The sequence below is a fragment of the Rutilus rutilus genome (genome assembly GCF_951802725.1).
Source record: "Rutilus rutilus genome assembly, chromosome: 1".
Lineage (NCBI taxonomy): Eukaryota > Metazoa > Chordata > Actinopteri > Cypriniformes > Leuciscidae > Rutilus > Rutilus rutilus.
In genome coordinates this window covers 69,840,069-69,866,224 of record NC_140209.1, presented here as the reverse complement: position 1 = coordinate 69,866,224, position 26,156 = coordinate 69,840,069, and the positions used below count along the sequence as shown (strand labels likewise).

Sequence of the window (26,156 nt, the reverse complement as noted above, 5' to 3'; positions counted from 1 at the left end):
CAAACAAACACACTAACAAATAAATAAATACTTGTTCTTAAATAAGTGTTCGTTTGTTTAATCTGATTTTAGTCCTTTCATTTCTGGAGTCCTGTCTATTTTCCAGTGTACATTCCCACAGATCCAACAGGGATAGTTTTAGTGAGAAAAAGCATAATTATTGAGTGGAAAAAGCTTTCAGCTGAGGGAAACACATAAAGATTGTGTGGGTATAAATGTGTACTGTTATTATTAGAAAGTATATAGGTCTACCGGGACATTACATAGAAAACAAGGAATTTGTGCGTCCAGAGCCAATTCGACAAATCCAACCATGTGCACTAAACTGGTTTTAATGTTGATAATCGTTATTTTACACATGCATCCGCTTGTTTCTGCTTCTTCTTCGCCTGTGTTTGGATTAGGAGGTGATTTACTCTTTCAGAAGATGTCATAGCGCCACGCCACATACAGTGTGAAAACACTGTGATTTCCGTCAATGGCGGGGAAAGAGTTAACAGATTTAACAGAGTAACAGTTGAATTAATACTCACAGCTATTTTGGGTTAGTGATCTACTTATTTTATTATTATTTCTTAATCTATGTATCTATGTAACATCTTTCCTGTAGCTCAAACAGTAGAGCGTTGGCACTTGCAACACCAAGGTAATGGGTTTGATTCCCTGGAAACCAAGAACTGATAAGAATGTAAATGTGTACCTTGAAATGCAATGTAAGTCGCTTTGGATAAAAGCGTCTGCCAAATGCGTAAGTGTATGCACTTGTTTTTAAGTCGAACTGCCTTCGGGATAGTAAACTGACCTCTGACCCCAGACGTAGCCTAACAATAAGCCTACAGACCGGAAGTGGGAAGGCCCTTGAGCGACAGTCCGGAGAGGTTCAAATGAAGGTTAGAAGAGATGAAAAGAGGGAACGATGGGATAGATCTGTCCTGGTTTTGTTGCATGCCTCCTGTAGAGAACGCCAGACAGTCACAGGATAGAAAATGAACTGCAAAAAATGCTTTTCTTCCTTAGTATTTTCGTCTTGTTTCCAGTCCAATTTTTTAAAAAAATTCTTAAATCAAGATGCATTTACTAAAGTAATAAAAGGCCATAAGATATTATGTCTTGTTTTCTGGGGAAATAAATCAAAATTAAGTGAGTTGTTACTTAAAAAAAGCAAAAATTATCTGCCAATGGGGGTAAGAAAAATGATCTTTTTTTAAAACGAGACATAATATGGTATGGCCTTTTACTACTTTAGTAAATGCATCTTGATTTAAGAATTTTTAGATTTTTGGACTGGAAACAAGACAAAAATACTGAGTAAGAAAAGCATTTTTTGCAGTGGAGGGCAAGGGTCAAAGGGTGTCAGGGAAACAAGAAGGAACGCTCAACATCAACACATGCTAACACACAGATAATGTTAGGAGATGGGAGACGGGACACTAGAAAGACACAAAGAAGCATCACTTGACCCGTGACAAACAAATAAAAAAGACGCATACATATGAAACACAGCAGACTCTGTATAGACATCCCTGCAGGGCTTCATTTGTGGATCAGATCCGGCACTTCCGGGATTTTGCTCCCATGCAAAGCCAGACATCTGACTATCGGCATAAAGTCTGGTTCACACCGCAGCTTATTCAATAACTACACACTTAGAAGACAGGAAGAGACCATCTGAATGAGAGGTCAAGAGACCTAGTTTGTTTATCTGAAATAGATTATAGTTTTTAATATAATGATGCAGCGTGTCTGCAAAGAGTTTTACAGACAAATAGCAGAACGCCTGTAGTCCTTCTGTCTGTTCAAAAGTACAGACATAACTCTACATCCTTTCGCCATCTCATATCAGATCGGAAAGGCATTTATTTTCAATAAAAATGAAGAAAATATTTAAAAAGTGTTTAACTTTAATCGTGCGTTTAATAATAAAGTGTTTAGGATTAGGGGTTGGTATAGGGGAGGGCTTTATGGTCCCAATAAGGCGGCATCCATTTAATAGCTGTAATAAATATATTCATTTACACTGTGTTATTATTGCATACTGTTTAATGTAAAACAACACTTGAGGCGCAAATAGTATCTGCCACTATTTATAAGTATAAATATAACCAAAGAATATAGATATAGAAAGACGGTTCACTCCTATTACTTATGAATTGGAGAAACTGCAACGCGCAATATAGCGGAAATAAGTCCCGCCTTCTAAAGTGAGAAACACCGTTCCCATAGAAACCTGAGACTCGCTCTTATGACTGCACACGCGCATTGACTCGTCTAGCCTGAAAAATAAGTATAAAAAGCATAAATAGCATAAAAAACTACATTTACGGGACAGATTTTGTTGCTGATTGCATTTAATTATGAGTTCGGCAAGCAGTTTTTGAGATGTCAGGATTCCCCCATTCAAATAGACAGGACTTGGTCTTGTATGCCCGAAACAGCTGCAAAGATGGCCGCCGAGTGAACAGACTTTGGTGCCATTGCAAAATCACACTCTCAAACGATCTTTTATCAAACCTCTAAACTCTTTTCAAATCTTTTAAAGATCTGACGCAAGTATAACCTGGCAAAAATGGCAAAATACAGTAATTCTTTTTCCCCCTCAGAAACACTCTTACTGTATAAACACAACTCTGAACCCAGGCAGACTGAAGAAAGCTTAATGTCATCCAATCAGATTAGAGCTGGCCAGATTCTCTTTACATCAGATTACCGAGTGAAATGGCTCGTAAACAGTGTTTCAGTAGTTTACATGTTGCTTGCTTAAAGTTACAATCAGGCGTAACACACTTTTTCCTTAATTCTGCAGATCCGCCAAGAGCCTCAGAATATACAGTCTGTGAGAGCTGACGTTTAAAAAGTAAATTGACTTGTTACAGATTTCATGTACATGAACAGCATCCAGCTTCATCTGACACTTGCACACTTTTCACTATAGTGACTCTATTGCTGCGTCTCACTTCGCCTGCTTATACTACGCCCTAAAAAATGTACTCAGGTTTATTTCAGGTTAAACTTTGATTAGTCACTCAAACCTTTATCTAAACCGCGCATAGCCGCCATGTTTTGTAGTTTTCAACACTTTTTTTACTCGTGTTTGTAGTTCCTCCTCCAAAGCGCAATGGATTGTGGGTAATATTAGCTGTTAAAATGAGCACGGATCCACACTTCGAAAATCCACCGGGAATAGTAGACCATCTGGAGACTTCTGGCATCCTCTTTTCAACATACTCTGCTTTGGGACACACTTATGCTAATCTCACAGGCTGTTAAGGATGGATAGTGTGGACATTGAGACGCAGGGTATTTGTCAGGCGGTAACACACTTTTTCCTTAATTCTTCAGATCCACCAAGAGCCTCACAATTTACAAATTAAAGTCTGTGAGAGCTGACATTTAAAAAGTAAATTGACTAGTAACAGACTTCATGCACAGCATCCAGCTTCATCTGACATTTTTCACTATAGTGACTCTATTTGTCCCTAAGAGACGAGACACGTCTGCTGAAGGAAAGAAAGAGTAAGAGTATAAGAGTAAGAGTATAAGAGTATAAGAGTAAGAGTATGAGAGTAAGAGTATAAGAGTAAGAGTAAGAGTATGAGAGTAAGAGTATAAGAGTAAGAGTATAAGAGTAAGAGTAAGAGTATAAGAGTAAGAGTAAGAGTATAAGAGTAAGAGTAAGAGTATAAGAGTAAGAGTATAAGAGTATAAGAGTAAGAGTATGAGAGTAAGAGTATGAGAGTAAGAGTATAAGAGTAAGAGTATGAGAGTAAGAGTATGAGAGTAAGAGTATGAGAGTAAGAGTATGAGAGTAAGAGTATGAGAGTAAGAGTATGAGAGTAAGAGTATAAGAGTAAGAGTATAAGAGTGAGAGTATGAGAGTAAGAGTATAAGAGTAAGAGTATGAGAGTAATAGTATGAGAGTAAGAGTATAAGAGTAAGAGTATAAGAGTAAGAGTATACAAGTAAGAGTATGAGAGTAAGAGTATAAGAGTAAGAGTATGAGAGTAAGAGTATGAGAGTAAGAGTTAAAGAGTAAGAGTATAAGAGTATAAGAGTATAAGAGTATAAGAGTAAGAGTATGAGAGTAAGAGTATAAGAGTAAGAGTATAAGAGTAAGAGTAAGAGTATGAGAGTAAGAGTATAAGAGTAAGAGTATAAGAGTAAGAGTATAAGAGTATAAGAGTATAAGAGTATGAGAGTAAGCGTATGAGAGTAAGAGTTTAAGAGTAAGAGTATAAGAGTAAGAGTATGAGAGTAAGAGTATGAGAGTAAGAGTATAAGAGTAAGAGTATGAGAGTAAGAGTATGAGAGTAAGAGTTTAAGAGTAAGAGTATAAGAGTAAGAGTATGAGAGTAAGAGTATAAGAGTAAGAGTATGAGAGTAAGAGTATGAGAGTAAGAGTTTAAGAGTAAGAGTATAAGAGTATAAGAGTATGAGAGTAAGAGTTTAAGAGTAAGAGTATAAGAGTATAAGAGTAAGAGTATGAGAGTAAGAGTATAAGAGTAAGAGTATAAGAGTATAAGAGTAAGAGTATGAGAGTAAGAGTATGAGAGTAAGAGTTTAAGAGTAAGAGTATAAGAGTATAAGAGTATAAGAGTAAGAGTATGAGAGTAAGAGTATAAGAGTAAGAGTATGAGAGTAAGAGTTTAAGAGTAAGAGTATAAGAGTATAAGAGTATAAGAGTATGAGAGTAAGAGTAAGAGTATGAGAGTAAGAGTAAGAGTATAAGAGTAAGAGTATGAGTATGAGTATGAGAGTAAGAGTATAAGAGTAAGAGTATAAGAGTAAGAGTATAAGAGTATAAGAGTATGAGAGTAAGAGTAAGAGTAAGAGTATAAGACTAAGAGTAAGAGTATAAGAGTGAGAGTAAGAGTATAAGAGTAAGAGTATAAGAGTATGAGAGTAAGACTAAGAGTAAGAGTATAAGACTAAGAGTAAGAGTATAAGAGTGAGAGTAAGAGTAAGAGTATAAGAGTATGAGTATAAGAGTAAAAGTATAAGAGTAAGAGTATGAGAGTAAGAGTATAAGAGTATAAGAGTATAAGAGTATAAGAGTATGAGAGTAAGAGTATACGAGTAAGAGTATAAGAGTAAGAGTATGAGAGTAAGAGTATAAGAGTAAGAGTATAAGAGTATAAGAGTATAAGAGTATGAGAGTAAGAGTAAGAGTAAGAGTAAGAGTAAGAGTAAGAGTAAGAGTATGAGAGTAAGAGTATAAGAGTAAGAGTATGAGAGTAAGAGTATAAGAGTATGAGTAAGAGAGTAAGAGTATGACAGTAAGAGTGAGAGTATAAGACTAAGAGTAAGAGTATAAGAGTAAGAATAAGAGTAAGAGTAAGAGTAAGAGTAAGAGTATAAGAGTAAGAATAAGAATAAGAATAAGAGTAAGAGTATGAGAGTATACAAGTAAGAGTATAAGAATAAGAGTGAGAGTATAAGAGTAAGAGTAAGAGTAAGAGTAAGAGTAATAGTATAAGAGTAAGAGTAAGAGTAAGAAAAAGAGTATAAGAGAGTCTGGTTCTGACCTAACTTCAGGAGCCAGCCTTCTCGGTCCGGGTTGAAGAATGTGTGTGTGAGGTCGTTGCCGTCATCCTCTGGGATTTTGAAGGGTTCGCTCTTGATGCTCTCGTACAGGTTCTGCAGAGACATTAGTCTGTTAATGTATGCAGATTCAGCACATTTACACGCATACCTCTGTAAAATATTTAAAACAGTCCTATGGCTGCTACTGCATTAATCATGAGATTTAAAGTCATTCATATGGAAACTGACCCAAATGAGACAGGAGAGTAAATATAGTTAGTGTTGCTGTTAGTGTTAGCTAACTCGACTGAACTGGTTTAAGGACTAGTTCCCTTCAGAATGAAAATTTCCTGATAATTGAATAATTAAGGTTTTTGAGGAAAACATTCCATATAGTGACTTCAATGGGGTCCAAATGTGAGTTTCAGTGCAGCTTCAAAGTCTCGACACGATCCCAGCCGAGGAATAAGAGTCTTATCTAGACAAACCATCGCTCATTTTCAGAAAGAAATTAACATTATATACTTTTTTAAGCACAAATGCTGGTCAGCATGATTACCCTGAGCAGGTCCTCTGGCAGGTCTCCTCCTTCATTAATGCCTCTGTTCATGGAGATGAAGCGCTCTACGGCCGGTTTGTCCCTGACGTTGGGGTTGTGAAGGCTGGTGTTCAGCATGATGATGGCGAAGGACAGGACATAACATGTGTCTGCAACATAAACACACTAATAATTCAATAACCACACACCAAATAAGTCAATGCACAATAACTGGCATTGAAAGAGATGTAAGTGACTCTGTGAACAGCAATAATATTTGTGGTCTACTATTAAAATGAATAGGCTAATAATAATGTGTAAATAATATTGTGAAATATAATCACAATTTAAAAAGAACTGTTTATATGCTAATATACTTCAGTGTCACATGATGCTTCAGAAATCATTATAATGTTCAAGAAACATTTCTGATTATTATCAATTCGCTAAATATTCATGTGGAAACCGTGATAATAATGAATGTTTCTTGAGCATCATATCATCATATTATAATGATTTCTGAAGGATCACGTGACACTGTAGACTGGAGTAATGATGCTGAAAATCCTATATATTCACATAGAAAACAGCTTTTTTTTAAATTGTAATAATATTTCACTGTTTTTACTGTATTTCTGACCAAATAAATGCAGCTTTAGTGAGCACTATTCATTATTAAAAAACATTATTACAAACTTTTAACAGCTAGTATAATTTATATCCACATATGGAAGCTTTGTTTTGATTTAAGGGCTCGTCACGGAAAAAAATTGGCATAAATAAACCTTTCAAATAGAAAAAGGCCCATTTTTCTCTGCCAGACTGAGCTGTTTTCTTACTGTGAACTCTCTAAACACACCGTGACATGAGCTCTCAACTCGTTTCATTACCATAAACAATCAAAGAAATGTTCAGTAACAACTTATTTTAAGGTGACGAAGTTACACGTTACTACATGAACTTACTATAGTAATAACAGTAAATTATGCATAATTACAAGTAAACTAACCAAAGCCAAACCCCGACATCACATGCAGGTGGTGGAGTAATAACTTGAGCTATTGAATCGATTCGAGATCACAATTAATGTAATATTATTATAGTTGGTTTGCATAAACAACAGAAAGCCATTCATCACGTTAGCATGCTCCTGTAACGAACTGAGGACTACTTCACTGTTTTTGTTTTGCTTTATTTGATGTTTGATTAATTGTAGGTTCCTTCATACTTCTCTGATGCATTTATGCACATGCGCATTCATCAAAAACGCTAAAATATATAGAATAAATTTAAATAGGGTGAAAGCTATATATTGTACTGCATGTTAGCTTGTTTATTGTGCCTGAGAGCTTGATCTATTTAAGTCTACATGTCGTTTTAACAAGAAACTATGTATCTAAACAGTAATTCAGGCGACCTGTTACCACAACTTAAATAAATGCAAGTTAAAAAATTCACATTTATTGTTGTAATTAAACCTTTTAAGTTGCAAACATTATTTTGTAAAGTTCTGTTGACATAATAATGTTGATCATTACATCAACTTAATATCGTCTGTAATTTAAACTCAAATTTCTGCGTTAATTTGCTTTTTTTAAAAAAATAGGTTGTAGTAACTTAATGAAATTGTCTCGATAACTTCGGAAATTAGGCAATGGATTTCTAGTTCCCAGCATGCTTTGCATAGGACTGGATAAGGAGAATAAATGTTGAATTTATTTTTAATAAAGGAAAAGACCTGTTAGTGTTTAATGCTGTTATGCTTGACATTTAAAAGAGTTTCTGTAAGAGTAGAGTAGATACATGAGGGTAAACACTACATTTATCTATAAGCAATGACTGTGCTAATGTAATAGCTTACTTGTTCATTAAAAATACATGTTAAAAATAAGTTATGTTAGCATGTGCTATGATAGCTCATGAAATAGATGAGATTAATTGGTTCCAGGGCTCTGGTAGTCGGAGCAACTTAATATTTTTGAGTGATCAACTTAAAAATGTAAAAAATTATTAAGTTCCTCTTACTCAATGTAGCTTGTTGGTTGAACGTAAATTCACTCAAAGATGTCATGACTCAAAACACTGATGCAAACTGTTGCCTTAATTTTTTTGGTTTGTTTTGTTGAATCAACACATTATTTTTTATAGTGTATGCATCTTATCACAGCCACGCAATGTTTGCAACGCTGTTTGCAAATGTTTGTTGGATCTATGGTTTCGCGAAAAACGCCAAATAGTTTAACTATGTTGGTAATGACGATGCTTTTGGGAAACGCGCCCCTGAAAGAGAAAACGTTATGCTAATTAGCTTGCAGCAACGCTGAGAATGCAACAAGGATGCACAAAAGCTATCTTGCAAGATGCATTTCGACTGGGTGTGTTTTGGGCCTAAACTGATGTTTCTTTGACCAACATCTCTCTGAAACGGAGCGGGACAGAAGCAAGGTTTGCATTAGTATGGACATACTATATATACTATATATAGTATGGCTGTTTCGCTCATGTCTGACCTGTGGACTGAAAGACTCCCGGGTTGCACTGGCAGTACCGGGACGCAAACGCCTCCATCATTCGGTCAATCTTCTGTGCCTCGCCGGGAAGTCTGAAGCTCCAGAGGAACTGCCTGTGTGGAGACAGCAAATCCCTCAGAAAATCAGTCACGAGTCAACAAGTCCAGTACACCCTTGGTTTGAGTAGGGTAAACTTAAATTAAACAAATTAGTTCAATCAAATCAAACTTTTATGTGCATTTACTGAATTAGCTAGTTAAAGCTATAGCCAACTTTACACTACTAAAATATTTGAGTTGAGATTACATGATCATTTAATGTTAAATTGATGAATTAGTTTACTCAAATATTTTAAGTACAAAATAGAAATCTGCCAGTTCTGCTTAGTTTGAATTTCTTAACTTAACTTTTATGAGTTCACATAACTGACACATTTTAAGTAATCTAGATTGTTTCACCGTTTTGAGTTTTATGAACTTGCTTCTTTTAATTTAACTTAAATTTGACTAAAACTGGGCTGGAATTTCAGTTTCCCAGCATGCTTTGCCATGATGACACTTGAACGGGAGAGTAAATGCTAAAATTAAGTGTAACGTTTTTGTAATTTTGTTCTGAATCAGAATTAATTGGTTTGAGAACATGTATGTTGTTTCATACTGTCGTACCAATTGCTATTCAAATGCTATCAAAGCATTGTGTTACCAATTAGCAAGTTAGCATTTACTGAATTAGCTAGTTAAAGCTAGCCAAATTTACACTACTAAGATATTTGAGTTGAGATTACATGATAATTTAATGTTAAATGTATGAATTAGTTTACTCAAATATTTTAAGTACAAAATAGAAATCTGCCAGTTCTGCTTAGTTTGCATTTCTTAACTTAACTTTTATGAGTATTTAGAACTTTCTTTTTCTTTTGAGTTCACATAACTGACACATTTTAAGTAATCTAGATTGTTTCAACGTTTTGAGTTTTATGAACTTGTTTCATTTAATTTAACTTAAATTTTACTAAAACTGGGCTGGAATTTCTTTTTCCCAGCATGCTTTGCCATGACACTTGAACGGGAGAGTAAATGCTAAAATTAAGTGTAACGTTTTTGTAATTTTGTTCTGAATCAGAATTAATTGGTTTGAGAACATGTATGTTGTTTCATACTGTCGTACCAATTGCTATTCAAATGCTATCAAAGCATTGTGTTACCAATTAGCAAGTTAGCATTTACTGAATTAGCTAGTTAAAGCTAGCCAAATTTACACTACTAAGATATTTGAGTTGAGATTACATGATAATTTTATGTTAAATGTACGAATTAGTTTACTCAAATATAGTACAAAATAGAAATCTGGCAGTTCTGCTTAGTTTGAATTTCTTAACTTAAAACAAAATTGTGTAACAGATTCTTTCAAACTTATTGAGTTTTGCCAACTTAATTTGCCAAATAATTTCACACTGCAAAAAACAAACAAATATTAATGATCAAGTTTGACAAGTTTAACGTAATTTACCTTCATACTATAAAAAAGGGGAATTTTTGAGCAAAATAGAAACCACTTCATAATGATATTATTGGAATAATTCTAAGCCAAATAGTCTAGAAACGAGGCATTCTTGCAGAGAAGCTTTTCCCACCTCAGAGCCTGAACGAGGTTGAGGTCGGCAAACTCATGGAGCTCGACAAAAGCCTGGAGCACTTTGATGTTGAAATCATCCCTACGAGAAAACAACAGCCACACACAGAAGAAACGGTTACTTTCTGCAAAGAGAGGTCAATTGTTTGTCATCATTTGTGATGTTCAGCAGCCTTCCACTGTTGTATCTATAGCTATGCTTCATGAAATCCTGTTGTTTTGACAAGTCTCATCCCAAGCGGTGGTCAGAGGAGTTTAACTGCTACTGTTTTACTCCCAGACAATCAATTTCTGGAGGTTTTTTGTGATGAATCAGGCCCACTTCTCACGGACATAGACTGAATAAAGCAGGGTAAGAGACAGGGTAAGGTTTACCGTTCGCCCAGGTAATCCCCAATGACGGTTTTGTTCAAGCCTTCTCCTTTATAGAGGAACTGAGCGATGTCTTCAGGCGTCTGCTGCAGGAGGTCGTTCTCCAGAAGAAACTGGATCCCCTGCGAGAAAGACGATTTAAAAAAGGATATATAAATGCCAGGAAAAGTATGTGGAAAATGTCCAAATGTCAGGGAAAATGTCACAATGTTGATCGCTCAGTAATAGCCTACCATAAAGAAAAGGCTTTAAAAAGTATTAAAACATTTAGGAACGAATGGAAATATATAATATCTGACAATACAATAACTTACTTTTTTGGGATCCATGTTGAATTTCTTTCTTCCCATTGCAATTTGTTTGTTTCTCTGTGTTGTTTTGCTGCAAATGGAAGTAAATATGTCTTAACAAAGATCCCCTAATAAGACTGAAGGCGGACAAAGAACCTCTTGTGTGATTGGCCTGCGGATACAATGTGCCAACTATCAAACAGATCCTGATTTACAGGCACAAGTCCTGTAGATTTAAGAGCCTTATCAAAGTCCCTTCGAGGCAAGTCGTTTCACTGACAACAACTGTCCCATAAATGCTGTTTCTTATGATCAAATAGCATTAAAAAAGCGTATTTTTCAGGCTGGACCAGCCAATGCGTCATTGATGTTGTTAAAAACAAACTGCATCGTATGTAACGTTGGATCTGGTGCTACACAACATCAGTTTACCAGCTACCATTTCTACTCTCTTTTGTTCTAAGGGTGGATTCACAAAAATCACTGTAAGAAAGAAGTTAAGGAATTAGTTTGAAAGAATATAAAGTGCAATTCTAGAGAAATTCTAAGGGATTTCTCAGATATTTTCTGAAGGAAATCACAGGCTTTGATGTTATCTGTTCGTATGATGGTTCTTACCGAAGGCCAGCAAGAACAACTCTACTTTTTATTTATTTATTTTTGATTTATGAATTATTTATGATCATTTTTATAAGAAGAGTCTTATCAAGAATTTGAATTAGTCTAGTTGTGTCTATATAATAGTTTTGTCTTAAGAACGAACATGTTCTGTTTATGGACTTTTAGTTTGTATTTCATTGTTTCCTAGTATTCTGTTCATGCTGCCTTTTGTTCCCCATTTTCCTAGGTTACTGATTATGCCCTTGTTTGTTGCCATGGTTACTGGTTGCTTTGTGCACCTGTTTCTTGTTCAGTTTTGTTTTCTCCTGTTTAGGGGCTGTTTACACGACACCATTTTCAACAGAAACAGACAAATGTTAATGCAATTTGACCGTTCATTTACACACAACAACAGCGTTTTAGGGGCCTGAAAATTTAAACTTTCAAAATGCAAGTTTTTGAAAACAATGCCGATATGTGTTAACTTCAAAAACATGAATTTGTGAAAACGGTGACTTCATGCACATGTGTATTACTTGTTAAGTCTATAGGCACGTAGTGTTTCTTTACAAAGTGACAGCGCCAACTACTGGCCTGGCATGAATAATACAGCATGTTTAGTCGTTTTCATGGATTCGTGTGAACGGGGATCGTTTTAACAACGCTGACGTCTGTACGTGAACAATGCAAGGAAAAAAGTTTCTGTTTTTAGTACATCATCGTTAAATAAACGTAACCCTGATCATGTTCTGTTTATGGACTTTTAGTTTGTATTTCATTGTTTTCTAGTATTCTGTTCATGCTGTCTTTTGTCCCCCATTTTACCGCCTCTTTTCTGTTTCCTAGGTTACTGATTATGCCCTTGTTTGTTGCCATGGTTACTGGTTGCTTTGTGCACCTGTTTCTTGTTCAGTTTTGTTTTCTCCTGTTTAGGGGCTGTTTACACGACACCATTTTCAACAGAAACAGACAAATGTTAATGCAATTTGACCGTTCATTTACACGCAACAACAGCGTTTTAGGGGCCTGAAAATTTAAACTTTCAAAATGCAAGTTTTTGAAAACAATGCCGATATGTGTTAACTTCAAAAACATGAATTTGTGAAAACGGTGACTTCATGCACATGTGTATTACTTGTTAAGTCTATAGGCACGTAGTGTTTCTTTACAAAGTGACAGCGCCAACTACTGGCCTGGCATGAATAATACAGCATGTTTAGTCGTTTTCATGGATTCGTGTGAACGGGGATCGTTTTAACAATGCTGACGTCTGTACGTGAACAATGCAAGGAAAAAAGTTTCTGTTTTTAGTACATCATCGTTAAATAAACGTACCTTGAGTTCTCCTCACTTTCTGTTTGTGTTGATTCTTCTCTTCTGGATTGGCTTTCTAAGCATTCGCTTTTTGTAAATAAACTAAAACCACTGTAATTAAGATATTTTACTCCACTCCCTTTTTTTGCACCATGACAGATCTGTAGAAAAGTATTTTTGGGAATATATTTACCTTTTTTTCAAAAGAGAAAATAGTAGCCACAAAGAACTTTATTTTATTTGTTTGTGTTATTTTAGTGAATATTTTGGTGTTTAGGAATAAAGGCTACACCTTCCTATAGTATCTAAGTTTCTCAACACCCAATAAGTCTCAGTGACATAAACATGGACGTGTTTGAATGTACCTGAAAATTAGTCCGACTTATTCTCAATAAACGGTATTTTTGGACACGGAAAGGACGTTTTGAGTTCTGTTACATTACGCTTTCATCATTTTAATCTCAGAAAAAAAAGAAAAAAAATGGATTCCTTATCATATGATTTAACTAAAAACTAAACTAACACTTTAAGTTATTGAATTTTAGATATTCAACATCCATTTCCTCGCACTGAGTCAATCTATATTCCTGTTTAAAGCTCAATAAAAGACACAAGCGTGTACAGCACACGTCTCCTGCAGGTGACCTGTCAACCAGACGACACGGTCTGAATAGAGCGCTCATGAATGTTTAGAGGACGACAGATGAGTGAGGACATTCAGACAAAAGACAGACAGGTGCAAATCTGCATGAGCTTCAGTTGAGCTGCAATGAAAAGGAAACATTTCCCATCTCTCATAACTCACCTCTCGCCCACACACGTGAGCTGCTCGATTTCTGTCATCACTTCAGCGATCTCAAACTTCAAGCGCTGGAAAACAGAGGTTCATATCAAACAGAAGACTCAACATGATATTCAAACACTAGAGCCAAAGATCATGGCGTTGATTCCCCCGGAAATGTGAAATGCGTACCTTGGACACAATGTAAGATGCTTCAGATGAAAAATGCCTATTGCAATGTTCTAAAGCTGTTTAACCAACAGAGAAACAAGGTACTTTTTATGTTGCATTCAATTAGGAAAAATATGTTCAGAATGCAACAGCAGTTCACTACAGAGGAATTATGCGAAGCAATAAATACATAATATACACACAACTTCAGCTATTCAACAGTTTCTACAACTTTATTTGCGACTGCATTCTCACCTCAATATCATCAAGCAGTTCTTTTTTCCTGCGCCGTATGTTGGACAGCTCGTCTCGCTCCTCTAAGGACAGGTCTTCTGGTACTGTAACCAAACACAGACATGGGAAAGCATGTTTATATATGAGCATCCTCAATGTTCAAATCAGCAATACTGTGGGTCAAACGCTTCCCTCAGCTTTCAAACTCAAGTCTCCAGACTCCGTGTGGATTACTGAGAAGTGTTTGTGCCATAAAGTCAAGTCATCTTTGCTTACATAGTGCTTTATACTAGGGATGCGCGATATATCGGCCACCATATCGGTATCGGACGATATTTGTTCATTTTTAATGTTATCGTTATCGACCTGATAAGAACATTAGGCCGATATATTAAAGCCGATAAATAATGTATTATTTCCTTCAGCTGAGACACTTTAGATGCAACGTGATGGTTTTGAATTGCTTGAAATATGATGGAAATCACTTCGGAAAAAGGAAAATATGGTTCAGTGTGATTGGGACATGGATTTTAGTGGTGAGAGTTTTGTTTTTGTAATCAGGCTCTCAAAAATTACATAAAAATTTGGATTTAGATTTATCGGCCAATATATCGGTTATCGGCTTTCAAATCGAAGAATTATCGGTTATCGGTATCGGCCAAAATGTTCATATCGGTGCATCCCTACTTTATACAATACAGATTCACAGTAAAATAATGAATCCATGCAAGTTTTATAATCAAATATGAGACAAATTCTAATTCTCAACAACAATAAAGTGTCATTATTCATCTGAAGTCAGTTCAGTGTTGATTCAGATCAGTTTAATAACCGTCTAAAGTTCATAAATGATGAAATTAATTCAATTCAGCTATAAAGCATTCGTTAACTTTACTTGAAAAAAAATCTTGCAAACTTATTGCCTCGTAAAGTTATCAATATATTAAAGTTTTCATAACTTAAGAGTCTGAGTTTTACTAACTTTATATTTCTGAGTAACGGTGTGCTCCCAGAGTGCATTGCAGCATGAATATATTAAGAAATTGCTTTGTCTTACTGCTTTTTGGCTTTTTTTAACCATTTTATTTGCTGTCTTGTGTCAGTGTTTGTTTAGTAATTAGTTTAGTTAGTTTAAAAATGAATTTGATTGTTAGAAATGTTAAGTTTTGGATGCTGAATGTTGATGACTGTGTGTTTCCATCATAGTTCATGTGCATGTCTTCATATCGGATTAAACATTGATCTGCCTCAAATTGCGCACATACACATTTTTTAATGGCCATTCTTAGAGTTAAAGGGATACTCCACTTTTTTTGGAAATAGGCTCATTTTACACCTCCCCCAGAGTTAAACAGTTGAGTTTTACCGTTTTTGAATCCATTCAGCCGATCTCCGGGTCTGGTGGTACCACTTTTAGCATAGCTTAGCATAGATCATTGAATCGGACAGGACCATTAGCATCTCTCTCAAAAAAATGACCAAAGAGTTTTGATATTTTTCCTATTTAAAACTTGACTCTTCTGTAGTTACATCGTGTACTAAGACCGACGGAAAATGTAAAGTTGCGATTATAGGCTGATATGGCTAGGAACTATCCTGCGTAATAATCAAGAAACTTTGCTGCCGTACCATGAGTGCAACAGGCGTAATGATATGACGCAGCGCCTGAAAATAGTCCCCAGCTCGGTAACTTCCAACGTGACCGGGACTAAGTTTGTCTAACCTATTAGACCTATTTTCAGGCGCTGCGTCATATCATTACGCCTGTTGCACTCATGGTACGGCAGCAAAGTTTCTTGATTATTACGCAGGAATGAGAGTATAGTTCCTAGCCATATCAGCCTGGAAAATCGCAACTTTACATTTTCCGTCGGTCTTAGTACACGATGTAACTACAGAAGAGTCAAGTTTTAAATAGGAAAAATATCAAAACTCTTTGGTCATTTGTTTGAGAGAGATGCTAATGGTCCTGTCCGATTCAATGATCTATGCTAAGCTATGCTAAAAGTGGAACCGCCAGACCCGGAGATCAGCTGAATGTATTCGAAAACGGTAAAACTCAACTGTTTAACTCTGGGGGAGTTGTAAAATGAGCCTATTTCCCAAAAAAGTGGAGTATCCCTTTAATGCGCATCTTGATGTTTCCATATACATTTATATGCAATCTCCCAAAGTGTGCATAAAAATCGCCATATAGACAATCAGACATGTAAAGTGACCAACATTAGCTCACAATCTGAGAACAACTGTTTATTCCCAATATGTTTTGTAAAGTGTGCATGCATAGTAGGTCATCCGAATACTTTTCTCCTAATGTTTTATAAACACTGTGACTGTCAACTAACAAAATTATGTGGCCATTCCAATCCATGTTTAACAAGGAGAACATCTCGCACACATAACAGTAGATTTCCTACATTTTATTAGAGGACAATGCAAAGACATTCCCATCGATTCACATCGTAAAATGAACTAAAATAGCACAGTCTCAACTAAACTGAAAGGACATAATTTGGTCAAAAACGAAGATTGTGTGAAAGACTCAGGTTCTGCGTGAAGATGTCTGAGATTGATCCAGCATCCAGAAGAAGTAGGTCACTCCTGTATTTGCAGATTTCAGCTCTCCTCCGCTCTCTCTCTCTCTCTCTCTCTCTCTCTCTCTCTCTCTCTCTCTCTCTGCCAGATCCATTGCTTGGGAAGAGAAATCCCATCTGCATCCCTCCACTATAAGCTGCTTTCAATTTCATCTCCCATTTTCACTTCCTACTCTGTTGTCAACTGTAAAACCCCTTTTAGGCCAAAAAAAAAGAAGAAAAAACGCTAGTGAGCATTAGTTCCTATAGCTTTCTGACGGCCTGGGACGTCTATAGAGGGGTGACTGCGGCTTCTGGGAACTCGGAAAACAAGGGGTTCAAGGAAACAATGAATGTTTTTTTCCATAAAGACAGAAATGATGACACTATAACCACGTCCTTGGCTGCACACAATGGTTTCTGGGCTCTCTTTGACACAGTGCATAAAGAGGCATTTATGGAGCGATTCCCCACAGGCAAACCTACGTCCACAGCACAGAAATCCTGCATCATCTGAGAGAATTCCCACGGACGAATAAAGAGGCGAATGTCTTGGATAGTTGGGCTTTTGGGCTCGATGTCAAACGCTCACTGTGTGATAGTGAGTGCACACGCAGGAAGGTCATTTGATATCATCACTGAGGCTCTGATGCATTAAACATGAAGTACAAGGGAGGGGAAAAGAAACTTGTGTGCCAAAAAAATTGCTTTTTTCATTGTGACTGGTGTGTGAAGCGTGTGAGCTTAAATCCCATCACATGAAGGTCAGTTCAATAACAGTTTGAATTTGATCAATTCCTAATTTCGATTCCAATCAGGGTTAATAAAAAAAAAAACGTAGATATCATTCACATTTATTTTAAGTCTTATTGCAAAACATTTAATTGTAGCTGAATATCATGAGCAAAAAGGCTGAAGAACACTTACTCAAGGAGCGTTTGCCTGTGGTTTAAAAATAGCATCGAAGAACAACTAGCCTAACTAATATACAAGTCAAGCGTTATTAAAGACAGGTAAACACTCAGTAATTAAAAAAGAACAAATAAAAATAGAAATCACAACAAAAAGATACAACTGAACAAAGATACGATTGAAATAAACTGTGTTTTAAGATTTTCAGGTATTCAGGATCAGAAACTGCAATCAAATGTAAAATAACAGCACTTTATAAATGAAATATACATTACAAATATAGTTACAAAAGTTATTCAGTCAAGAACGAGTGACTTTTCTCTCTGTCTTTTGTTGTTTGATTAGTGTTATATGGAATATTAGACTACTGTCACTTTAAGAGCTGCACAGATCCAATATACTGATACACACGCCTGAAAACGAGTCGTCTCGCGCTTGAATGGTTAAAATCATGTTGAAATGCTCACAAAGGAATCGATAAGAGGAATTGAAATTGTCATTTTATAACAAGTATCTGACCTCAAGTAATTAATTTTCGATTCCCAACCCTACAGTTCAACCAGACATAACTCAGCAAGAGAATCACTACGACCTGCACTTATTAGTGGTGTTTACTAAGGCCAGCCTCACTGCACTGTAACCACTGCTCATATTTAGGCGTAGTGACTTGAACAAACTCTTAACACTAAGTATTAAATGAAACTTGACCTTCACTGTTTGTGCTACGGAACGCTGTAACCAGACACCCTAACAACCACCTAGCACTACCCTAGCAACTAGAGAGTGCAACAAAAACTTGATTTTGAATGATAACTCATGATCCTTTAAAGACAGCCCTACTGTGAGCTACGAGGTTGTTAATCGATTGTTTTGCTTCTGCTTAAGCCGTCTTCCCGCATTATTTTGGCATATAATTAACAGTGGAATTCTTGTTGAAAAGCTACGTTACCCATGATGCTGTACAGAAAATTCCACCAATCAGAGAGTCGAAACAAGCTCCGCCCACTCCCGTGAAGCACTGCGAATGACGTAATCGAGTCGATCTCCCTGTCAAGTCAGGTCACCTTCATTTATATAGCGCTTTTAAAGGTATAGCAGAGGATTTTTTACTTCCGGGTGGATCACCTATACTATTGGTCCTCCTAATTGTCAATCATTCTGGTGAATCAATCAAACTCATTCAAAAAGTGGAGAGGGCGGGTCTTATCTAAAATTCAGAAAGATCCTCCGCTATACCTTTAACAATATAGATTGTTTCAGTGATACTTTACAGTGATAATAGGAAATTACAGAAACAGAGATTGTTAATACAGAGTAAAAATGAGTGCAAATTAGTAATAATAATAAATAACATAATAAATTAGTACAGAGATAATAAATTGCATTTTTCACTAGATTGTAATATGTGAGCTGGTCTCTATACGGGACATGCATTTCCACATACGCGTTCCCATCCTCCATTTCATTCCCGTCTCTCTTGAACAACACCACTAACAAGGGATCAAAAGGTGAAATAATTCAGCAGCCCACAGATTAATCTAAACCTCGCCCGAGAATTCCCATCGCTTCCTGACTCGGTCTTGTGACTGCTAAGACTGCTAAAGCCTGTATAATGCTGCGCTCCTCTCAAACCCAAGCACAAAAATTGTTTCTACATATAGTTCTTGATGCATCACCCAAAATTCACTTCACACCGTTTACCATTTTTAGGGGAAACGACCTGCAAATGGGTTACTTACAGTTGTCTCTACTGGGATAAGAAAAAATATGTATATATCAAGCTCAAATTTGAAACTTGTTTAGATTTATGGCTTTGATTTTCTTGCAGTTTTAGAGCAAAACGTGATTTTGAAAATATATATTTCATCAAAAATAGCATTTTCGTGCATTTTTCATAACTATAAACGTAAAATTCTGTAACTTTTTTTAAGTTCACTTTTTAAAACTTTTTTCACTTCAGCAATAATCTCCAGAGTGTCGTCTTCGAAAAGAGATCAAACTTCAGTCTGTTGCTCTAAAGCATTCAAGATTTACCCCAGCTTAAGCTGGAAATGTAATCTTCAGGTCTATGCTCAAAAAAGTGAATAAATGGATTATGAATACAGCGTAAATATAATTTAGTACCATAAAATCCCCTAAAAATACAACATATAAAATAAAAAAACATTATAAAACTAAAATATAGTACATTAATTTCATTGACAAAAAATAAAAACGGTCATTTTTGACCGACACGCTTAAGGAAATGTTGAGATTTCTCAACGGAGGACTGGGATCTAATGAAGAAAAGTCTTGGATAGACATCCTGAAATTGTCCAGGACTGCCTCGGGACAATGGAGAGGATATCTCTGCCCGTCTGCCGTGCCGATTAGACAACTTAGGTCACGTAACCACACAAACACACAAACACTGAGCTGCCTTATCACGGTGAAACCCACACATTTACACACTAAAAGAGTCATGTGTCCATGAGTCATGAGTCCAGTCTCAGTATAACTACATAGCATTTAGTATCTGCAGTACGTACCATCACTCTCGGCCCATATGTGTTGTTCTTTATGTGGCATGCTAGACGTTCCACACAGCGGACCGCATTGGAAAGTGTGTGAAGAATGATTTACCCAAGAAAACTGAAGAGTCGGATAGACTCCACACACACACACACACACTGCTCTCACAGTGTGCACATTGTTTGCATACTTATTAACACCAACCAACTGTTCAGGTAAAACCAGTTTAACCACTTCTGCCGTGAAGTGACATCAGCCTCGAGTGAACTCTGTCATCATGAGTGTTCAGGACTGTGTTTGGTCAGACAGTGAAACTCACCATATATTCAGCAAGCTCAAGTTTCACTGTGAAGTGTGGAGTTGAGTTTGTGTAAATGTTGTATTAGACAGTAAATGGAGACAGGACAGGGTTACACCGTGTCTCCGGCGACAAGTCATTTGTAATTTGGCACGACCACCAAATCAATCAAAGATCACAGCCAATCAGAAGTGTGTGTGGGCGGAGTCAGGCGGAACATGGGCGGGGCTAAAGGTGTAGCTCCGCCACACACTTACTCTGATTGGCTCGGTCGTCTTTCATAGGCAAACATTATAGGAAATGTTGTCTTCACTATAATGCACAGACAATACAACATACATCCCGAAAGGGCAAGAGAAGGTAATTATTAAATGTTTATTCGTGGCGGACGATAAACTTCTTGTTCTTAAGTTAAAGTAGAGAAACACTAATAAAATATTACTCCAGTAAAAGAGAGGTTTCTAATGCGACCCATATAAGACCTTAAAGCTCAGTCTTGTATTACTATGAATTATTAGGAGCACACTTGATCTGAGAATATCATATTATCCCGGGTCTTGGCTCGTTCGAGCGGGACAAGACCAAATCATGTGAACAATAGTTCACTTGACTCGCTTGTTAACTCCTGCAAGTTTAATCTTCTGGATCAGTCGAATTCACAAATGATCCATTTGATGTTATTTGTGCACCAGTGGATTGTATTTCATTAGAAAGTTTTTCCTTTGAGTTTTCCGCGTACGGACGACACCATTGTCAAAACGATCCCCGTTCACACGGATCCGCGAAAACGACTAAAGACGCTGTATTCTGCTGCCAGGCCAGTAGATGGCGATGAAACACTATAGACTGAACACGTAACACGCGTGTGCATGACAGAGATTCACGATTTTGTTCATTACACTAAAAACTTCCCGTTTTCAGAAGTTTGCGTTTTCAGGCGCCCAGAACGGCGTTGTCGTGTAAAAACGAACGTCCAAAACGCATAAAAAGATTTACGTTTTTAGTTGAAAACGGTGGTTGGTTGTAGGTTGGCGTTGTTAATTTGTTATGTGGTTAAATTGAGGATTATGAATTGATTATGTTCAATTTACAACCATTTGATGTAGTGACAAGCTTAATCACTATTTGGATCACTACATTAGCAACATAGCAATACCGAACACCATCCACAACACTGCTCCAATGTCTACATACTATTACAAAAAAAATGATAATGTGGCCTCACTGCCTTTTGCAAAAAGCTGTTTGTTATGGATATCATCAATATAACCTGACACAATGAGCTTGTTTACAGTCAGCTGGGAGTGGCTGAGTTTAGGTGAGCTGTTTCAGTGATGACTCACTATCTTTATTTATGGCCACACAAACAATGACATGTTGAGTTTGTTTCCAATTCTGCAGCGAGAATTTACTAGACTCAGGGTACGTTTACACAACAACAATGTACTAAAATCAGAAAAGGGTTTACATTTTTTCTTTTTTCACGTACATACATAGCAACACGGATCCGTGAAAATGACTAAAAACGCCGTACTTCTCATGCCAGGCCAGTAGATGACGACGTCACTTTGTAAAGACAATTTGTCGTATAAAAGAATGGCTAAAACGCATAAAGAGTGTAAATTATGTAAACAGCCCCTCAAGTCTCATTTACCAGGTTATCGTCTTGATCAAAAGGATAATGTTGCTTGCTCACGGAGGATCAAACCAGGAACCCGACCCGTTCACAAGCCCAAAAGCCTCAGCCTATCCACTAAATCTGCTAAACCTGATGAACAGATCTGGAGTTTTGTTGATTCTGCTGATGATACTCAAGCCTCTGTTACTGCCATATGCGAGTCTGCACAGATCATTAGTCTGGGAAAGGCATCTGACACGAAGAAAACATGTTATTGTGTTCTGACTTCTGAAGGAAACGCTTCAGATTCACTTTAAGAGGGAGGATATAGATGTGTGATTTATAATCTGACAGCTGCCTTCACGAAATACAGATTACTCTGATACGTTAACATTTCTGCAAGTTTAATTCTAAACTAAACTTACATTTTCTGAAAAAAAGTTTTCTTATTAATCTTAATTCAGTCAGTGTATGTCTATTGAATATTTTGACTACTTATTCATCCACAAAGCAACAATATTAGACCTCACTGACTTATGCAAGAAATGTTAGATCGATAACTAGGCACACGGCATGGGATATTATGAAGTCTAATACTTAGAGTTTGTTCAAAACTACTAGCAATTGTAATAGCGATGCTTGACTTAGCGAACACAACTAACAACTATCCTGCCACTTATTTGATTTTACAATCTGCATTTCTATTCTGTATTAATTAGGGATGCAATTTTGGCCGATACCGATAACCGATAATTCTTTATATCTGAAAGCCGATAACCGATATATTGGCCGATAAATCTAAATCCAAATGAACAAAAGTCTCACCAGTAAAATCCATGTCCCAAACACACAATTATAATGTCCACGTTATAATTTTATGTAGCCGATATGACATACTTTACTGTATTTTCCTTTTTTGAAGTGATTTCAATCATATTTCAAGCAATTTAAAACCATCATGTTGAACAGTGCGCATCTGAAGCGTCTCAGCTGAAGGAAATAATACATTATTTATCGGCTTTAATATATAGGACACATTTTCTTATCAGGCCGATAACGAGAACATGAAAACATATCGGCCGATACCGATATATTGGCCGATATATCGTGCATCCCTAGTATTAAAGGAGCCGTATGTAAGATTGTGGCCAAAACTGGTACTGCAATCACTTTCAAATTACTGTAGAGCGGTGTATCTGGCCGCTGGCCGGCCGGACTACTGTTGTCAGTGATATAAGTATTTGAAATGAATATGATTTCTTAATGTCTAGTGACATATCAGGGCCATTTTATGATTAATTGAAATACGTTTCTTACATACACCTCCTTTAATATTCCTTTAAGTTGTTTTTTTCACAGTAGTACATCACACAAAACCACAACAATCCTCAGTGCGTAAAGCGTATCCACCCTTGAGCTGCTTCGCATATTTAAGAATGAAATCAAAACAAAGACACAAAGTTGATTTAATTCACCCACGTAACTCAATAAAACCTCACAGCAGAAGACACCTTGCACCCTCACAATGCCTTATTCATAGATCGCGTGTCACGCTGACATCTCGAGTCCATTTCCAAAATGATTTTAAAGGGAAAGCTTCCTTTTCCTTTAGCAGATGAGAAAATATCCTGTCGCCCCTATTTTTAGCTCATCCTGTGTCATGCTCCCATTCACAAATTAGATTAGTATTTTTGGCAGAGGCGCTGTGCTGTTTCTCGTGTAATTAGTGGTTTGCCTGCATCTGATTTCTCATGCTGGTTTCGCTCTTGTCTGGGTTAATAATGTGAGTAAAGTTAAAGCTGCATTAAAACATCAGCACCGACTCCACGTCAGCATCCTAATGGCATCTATCGTAACTTGCAAAAAAGGACTAGTAATGAGATTAGCAGATGCTTCACTGTGAAACTGGTGGAAGTAAGAAGTAAGATATTCCCTAACATTGCATCAAGTGTGATTCTTTTCGAAGAAACTAAATTAACATTGGTCTTTCCACTGACATATCTTGTTCTGATGCATACAAACACTTTGTACGGAATTGACTAGTAATAGATAAATGACTGACAGCCCAAACAGCCAATCAAATCGCTGTTGCTATCCGCCATTTTGTGTTTAAAGCTTTAAAGCTTACTGAACTGTCAGACACAAACAAAACTCCTTCTTTGTCAAATTCTTTTAACTTTGATAAGACAGGTGTTTTTATTGCAAATGTAATTCAGACAAGAGGAATCCACTTTTTCAGCGCCGGTCATTCATTTTTCCCATAGGGATTTTAAAATAGTCTTCAATAAAAGCATTATAAGCCATGAATCAAGCCAACCAGCTACAATGTGAATCATAACATTGCAAACTTTGATTTGAAGCAAAACGGTATTTGAAAATCGGTCAAAAGTACAAAGGTACAAGACCGTGAACTTATCGGCTTTAGTGATGGAAAAGAACTACAATCCCATGAAGCATAATCAAATAGAAGAAATATTAAAGTATGCATAAACAATATATTTTAAGTTTATTGTAAAATATGCATATGCATTCAAATATTTAAGTATATTGAGAATGTAGGAAGATCGATCGAACGAGATCTTTTAGAGCGTTTTGCTTGTTTCGACTCTCTGATTGGTGGAATTTTCTGTAAAGCATCATGGGTAATGTAGTTTTTCAACACGAATTCCACTGTTGAACTTGATTATTTAAAAAAATAAGTTGAAATGCAGGCTAACGGCTTCAGGAGAAGCAAACCTATCGAACTAGCTCACAGTAAGGCTGTCTTTAAAGGTTTATAAGTTATCATTAAAAAGCAATTTCCGTATAGAGAAAATGAATGGAGTTTTGGCAGAACCCGACCGTTACACTCTATAGTTGCTAGGGTAATGCTAGCTGGTTGCTAGGGTGTCTGGTTACAGTGTTCTGTTGAGTTTGATTTGTTCCATTCCTAAAAAATAAGCTGCTATTCTCAACTTGTTGTTCATGTCATATGCTTCTGGCATGCAGCCAAAGTTTATTTTAAGAAAAAAACCCACAAAAACCACATTGTTTACCCCTGTTTGCATCTGTAAAGCCTCTGTTACACATTAGTTTCTGTGTTAATGTCAGTGTTTATGACCTCGACTGTCTGACTCCTTGACACCTGAGTAGATTTCCCATTGTAATTTCACCACTTTCTCATCTTCTACCATTATATTTAGTGTTTCAACATAACAACCTGATACAAAAGCATGTGCTTTTCTGATTTTAACAAAGTACCAGACTGCAGTTTTATTTACATATCTATCAGTTTATCCATACTGTTTTAAAATGTATATCTGATTTCAGGTTTAGTCCACTTCCAGACTAGAGTTTATGCCACATCAGAGAGAGTATACTGTGAATGCTGTGAAGGGGATGATATGTTGCAATGAGGATGTAGACGAAAAGCACAAAGGTTTGCAGGTTAAGAAAATAGGGTTGTTTCTAGAGCGAAGACATCCGTCTGGTTGTGCTTACAGATATCTAATTCACTGGGCCCTTTCACAAAGCCGGCGCCAAGCGTGACGCAAGTGTTTTTTTGCTAGTTTCAGCCCGACGCAATTTTCATTTTCACGTCCTGCACCACGTTCTTTAAATAGCAAATGCATCTGTTCACCCATGGGCTGCTGGTCTGAGAACCAGGTGTGTGTTCAGGCACATTGCTATTTTGAGGAAGTGAAATAGACTGAGCCAGTGACCAACTGAAACCTGGTCTAAAGTCAATGGCGCAGTATTTTTTGGGTTATTTAAAGAGCGCGTTAGTAATGTGCGCCTATAGGCGGGTCCAACATGCGCGCTACACTTATTCCCATAGATGGTCTCGCTTTAACCTTTAACCTCACACACACACACAGCTTTAACCTCACGCACAAGCAGAGAAGCGTTCAGTTTTTCGCTTGTAAATTCCTCCATGTAAAAAGCGAATCCGCCATGGACGAGAGCAACTGGCTTTTAAAGGGAATGGGCAATGAGACTCTGATTGGTTTATTGCACGTTACACCCAAAACACACCCATTACTCATTAAGAGAATAGAGACAAAACACACCCATTACTCATTGAGAGAGTAGGCATGACCCTTTTAGACCATGCGCCGGGAGCGCCGACCATTTTTCCCGTCGTTAAACTAGCAAAACTAGCACTTGCTCCGTGCGCTTTAGACCATGCGCTTATATCCTTAAAATAGGGCCCTAGGTGTTCCCATTACCTGCCGCTAAACCTCACAAATAAAGAAATGAACTGTGGTTGGTTGCTTTACATATCAAACGGTCTCTTCCTATT

At 36.8% G+C, this 26,156-nt stretch overlaps 1 protein-coding gene across 2 annotated transcripts in view; it reads right to left on the bottom strand.

The window, feature by feature from the left end:
• The window catches only part of cyth3b (cytohesin 3b), a 48,563-nt gene that overhangs the window by 9,926 nt on the left and 12,481 nt on the right, over positions 1-26,156 (bottom strand). Inside the window, exons 2-10 of one of the 2 annotated variants that reach the window (XM_084417404.1) lie at positions 13,984-14,066; positions 13,750-13,805; positions 13,582-13,646; positions 10,887-10,953; positions 10,576-10,694; positions 10,202-10,282; positions 8,569-8,681; positions 6,080-6,228; positions 5,523-5,634 (exon numbers count right to left, since the gene is read on the bottom strand). In XM_084417404.1, coding sequence (XP_084273530.1) covers positions 5,523-5,634; positions 6,080-6,228; positions 8,569-8,681; positions 10,202-10,282; positions 10,576-10,694; positions 10,887-10,953; positions 13,582-13,619 — 679 coding nt within the window. In that variant the 5' untranslated portion in view covers positions 13,620-13,646; positions 13,750-13,805; positions 13,984-14,066. The remainder of the gene's footprint in view (positions 1-5,522; positions 5,635-6,079; positions 6,229-8,568; positions 8,682-10,201; positions 10,283-10,575; positions 10,695-10,886; positions 10,954-13,581; positions 13,647-13,749; positions 13,806-13,983; positions 14,067-26,156) is intronic. The other variant, XM_084417403.1, reaches the window with a different exon arrangement.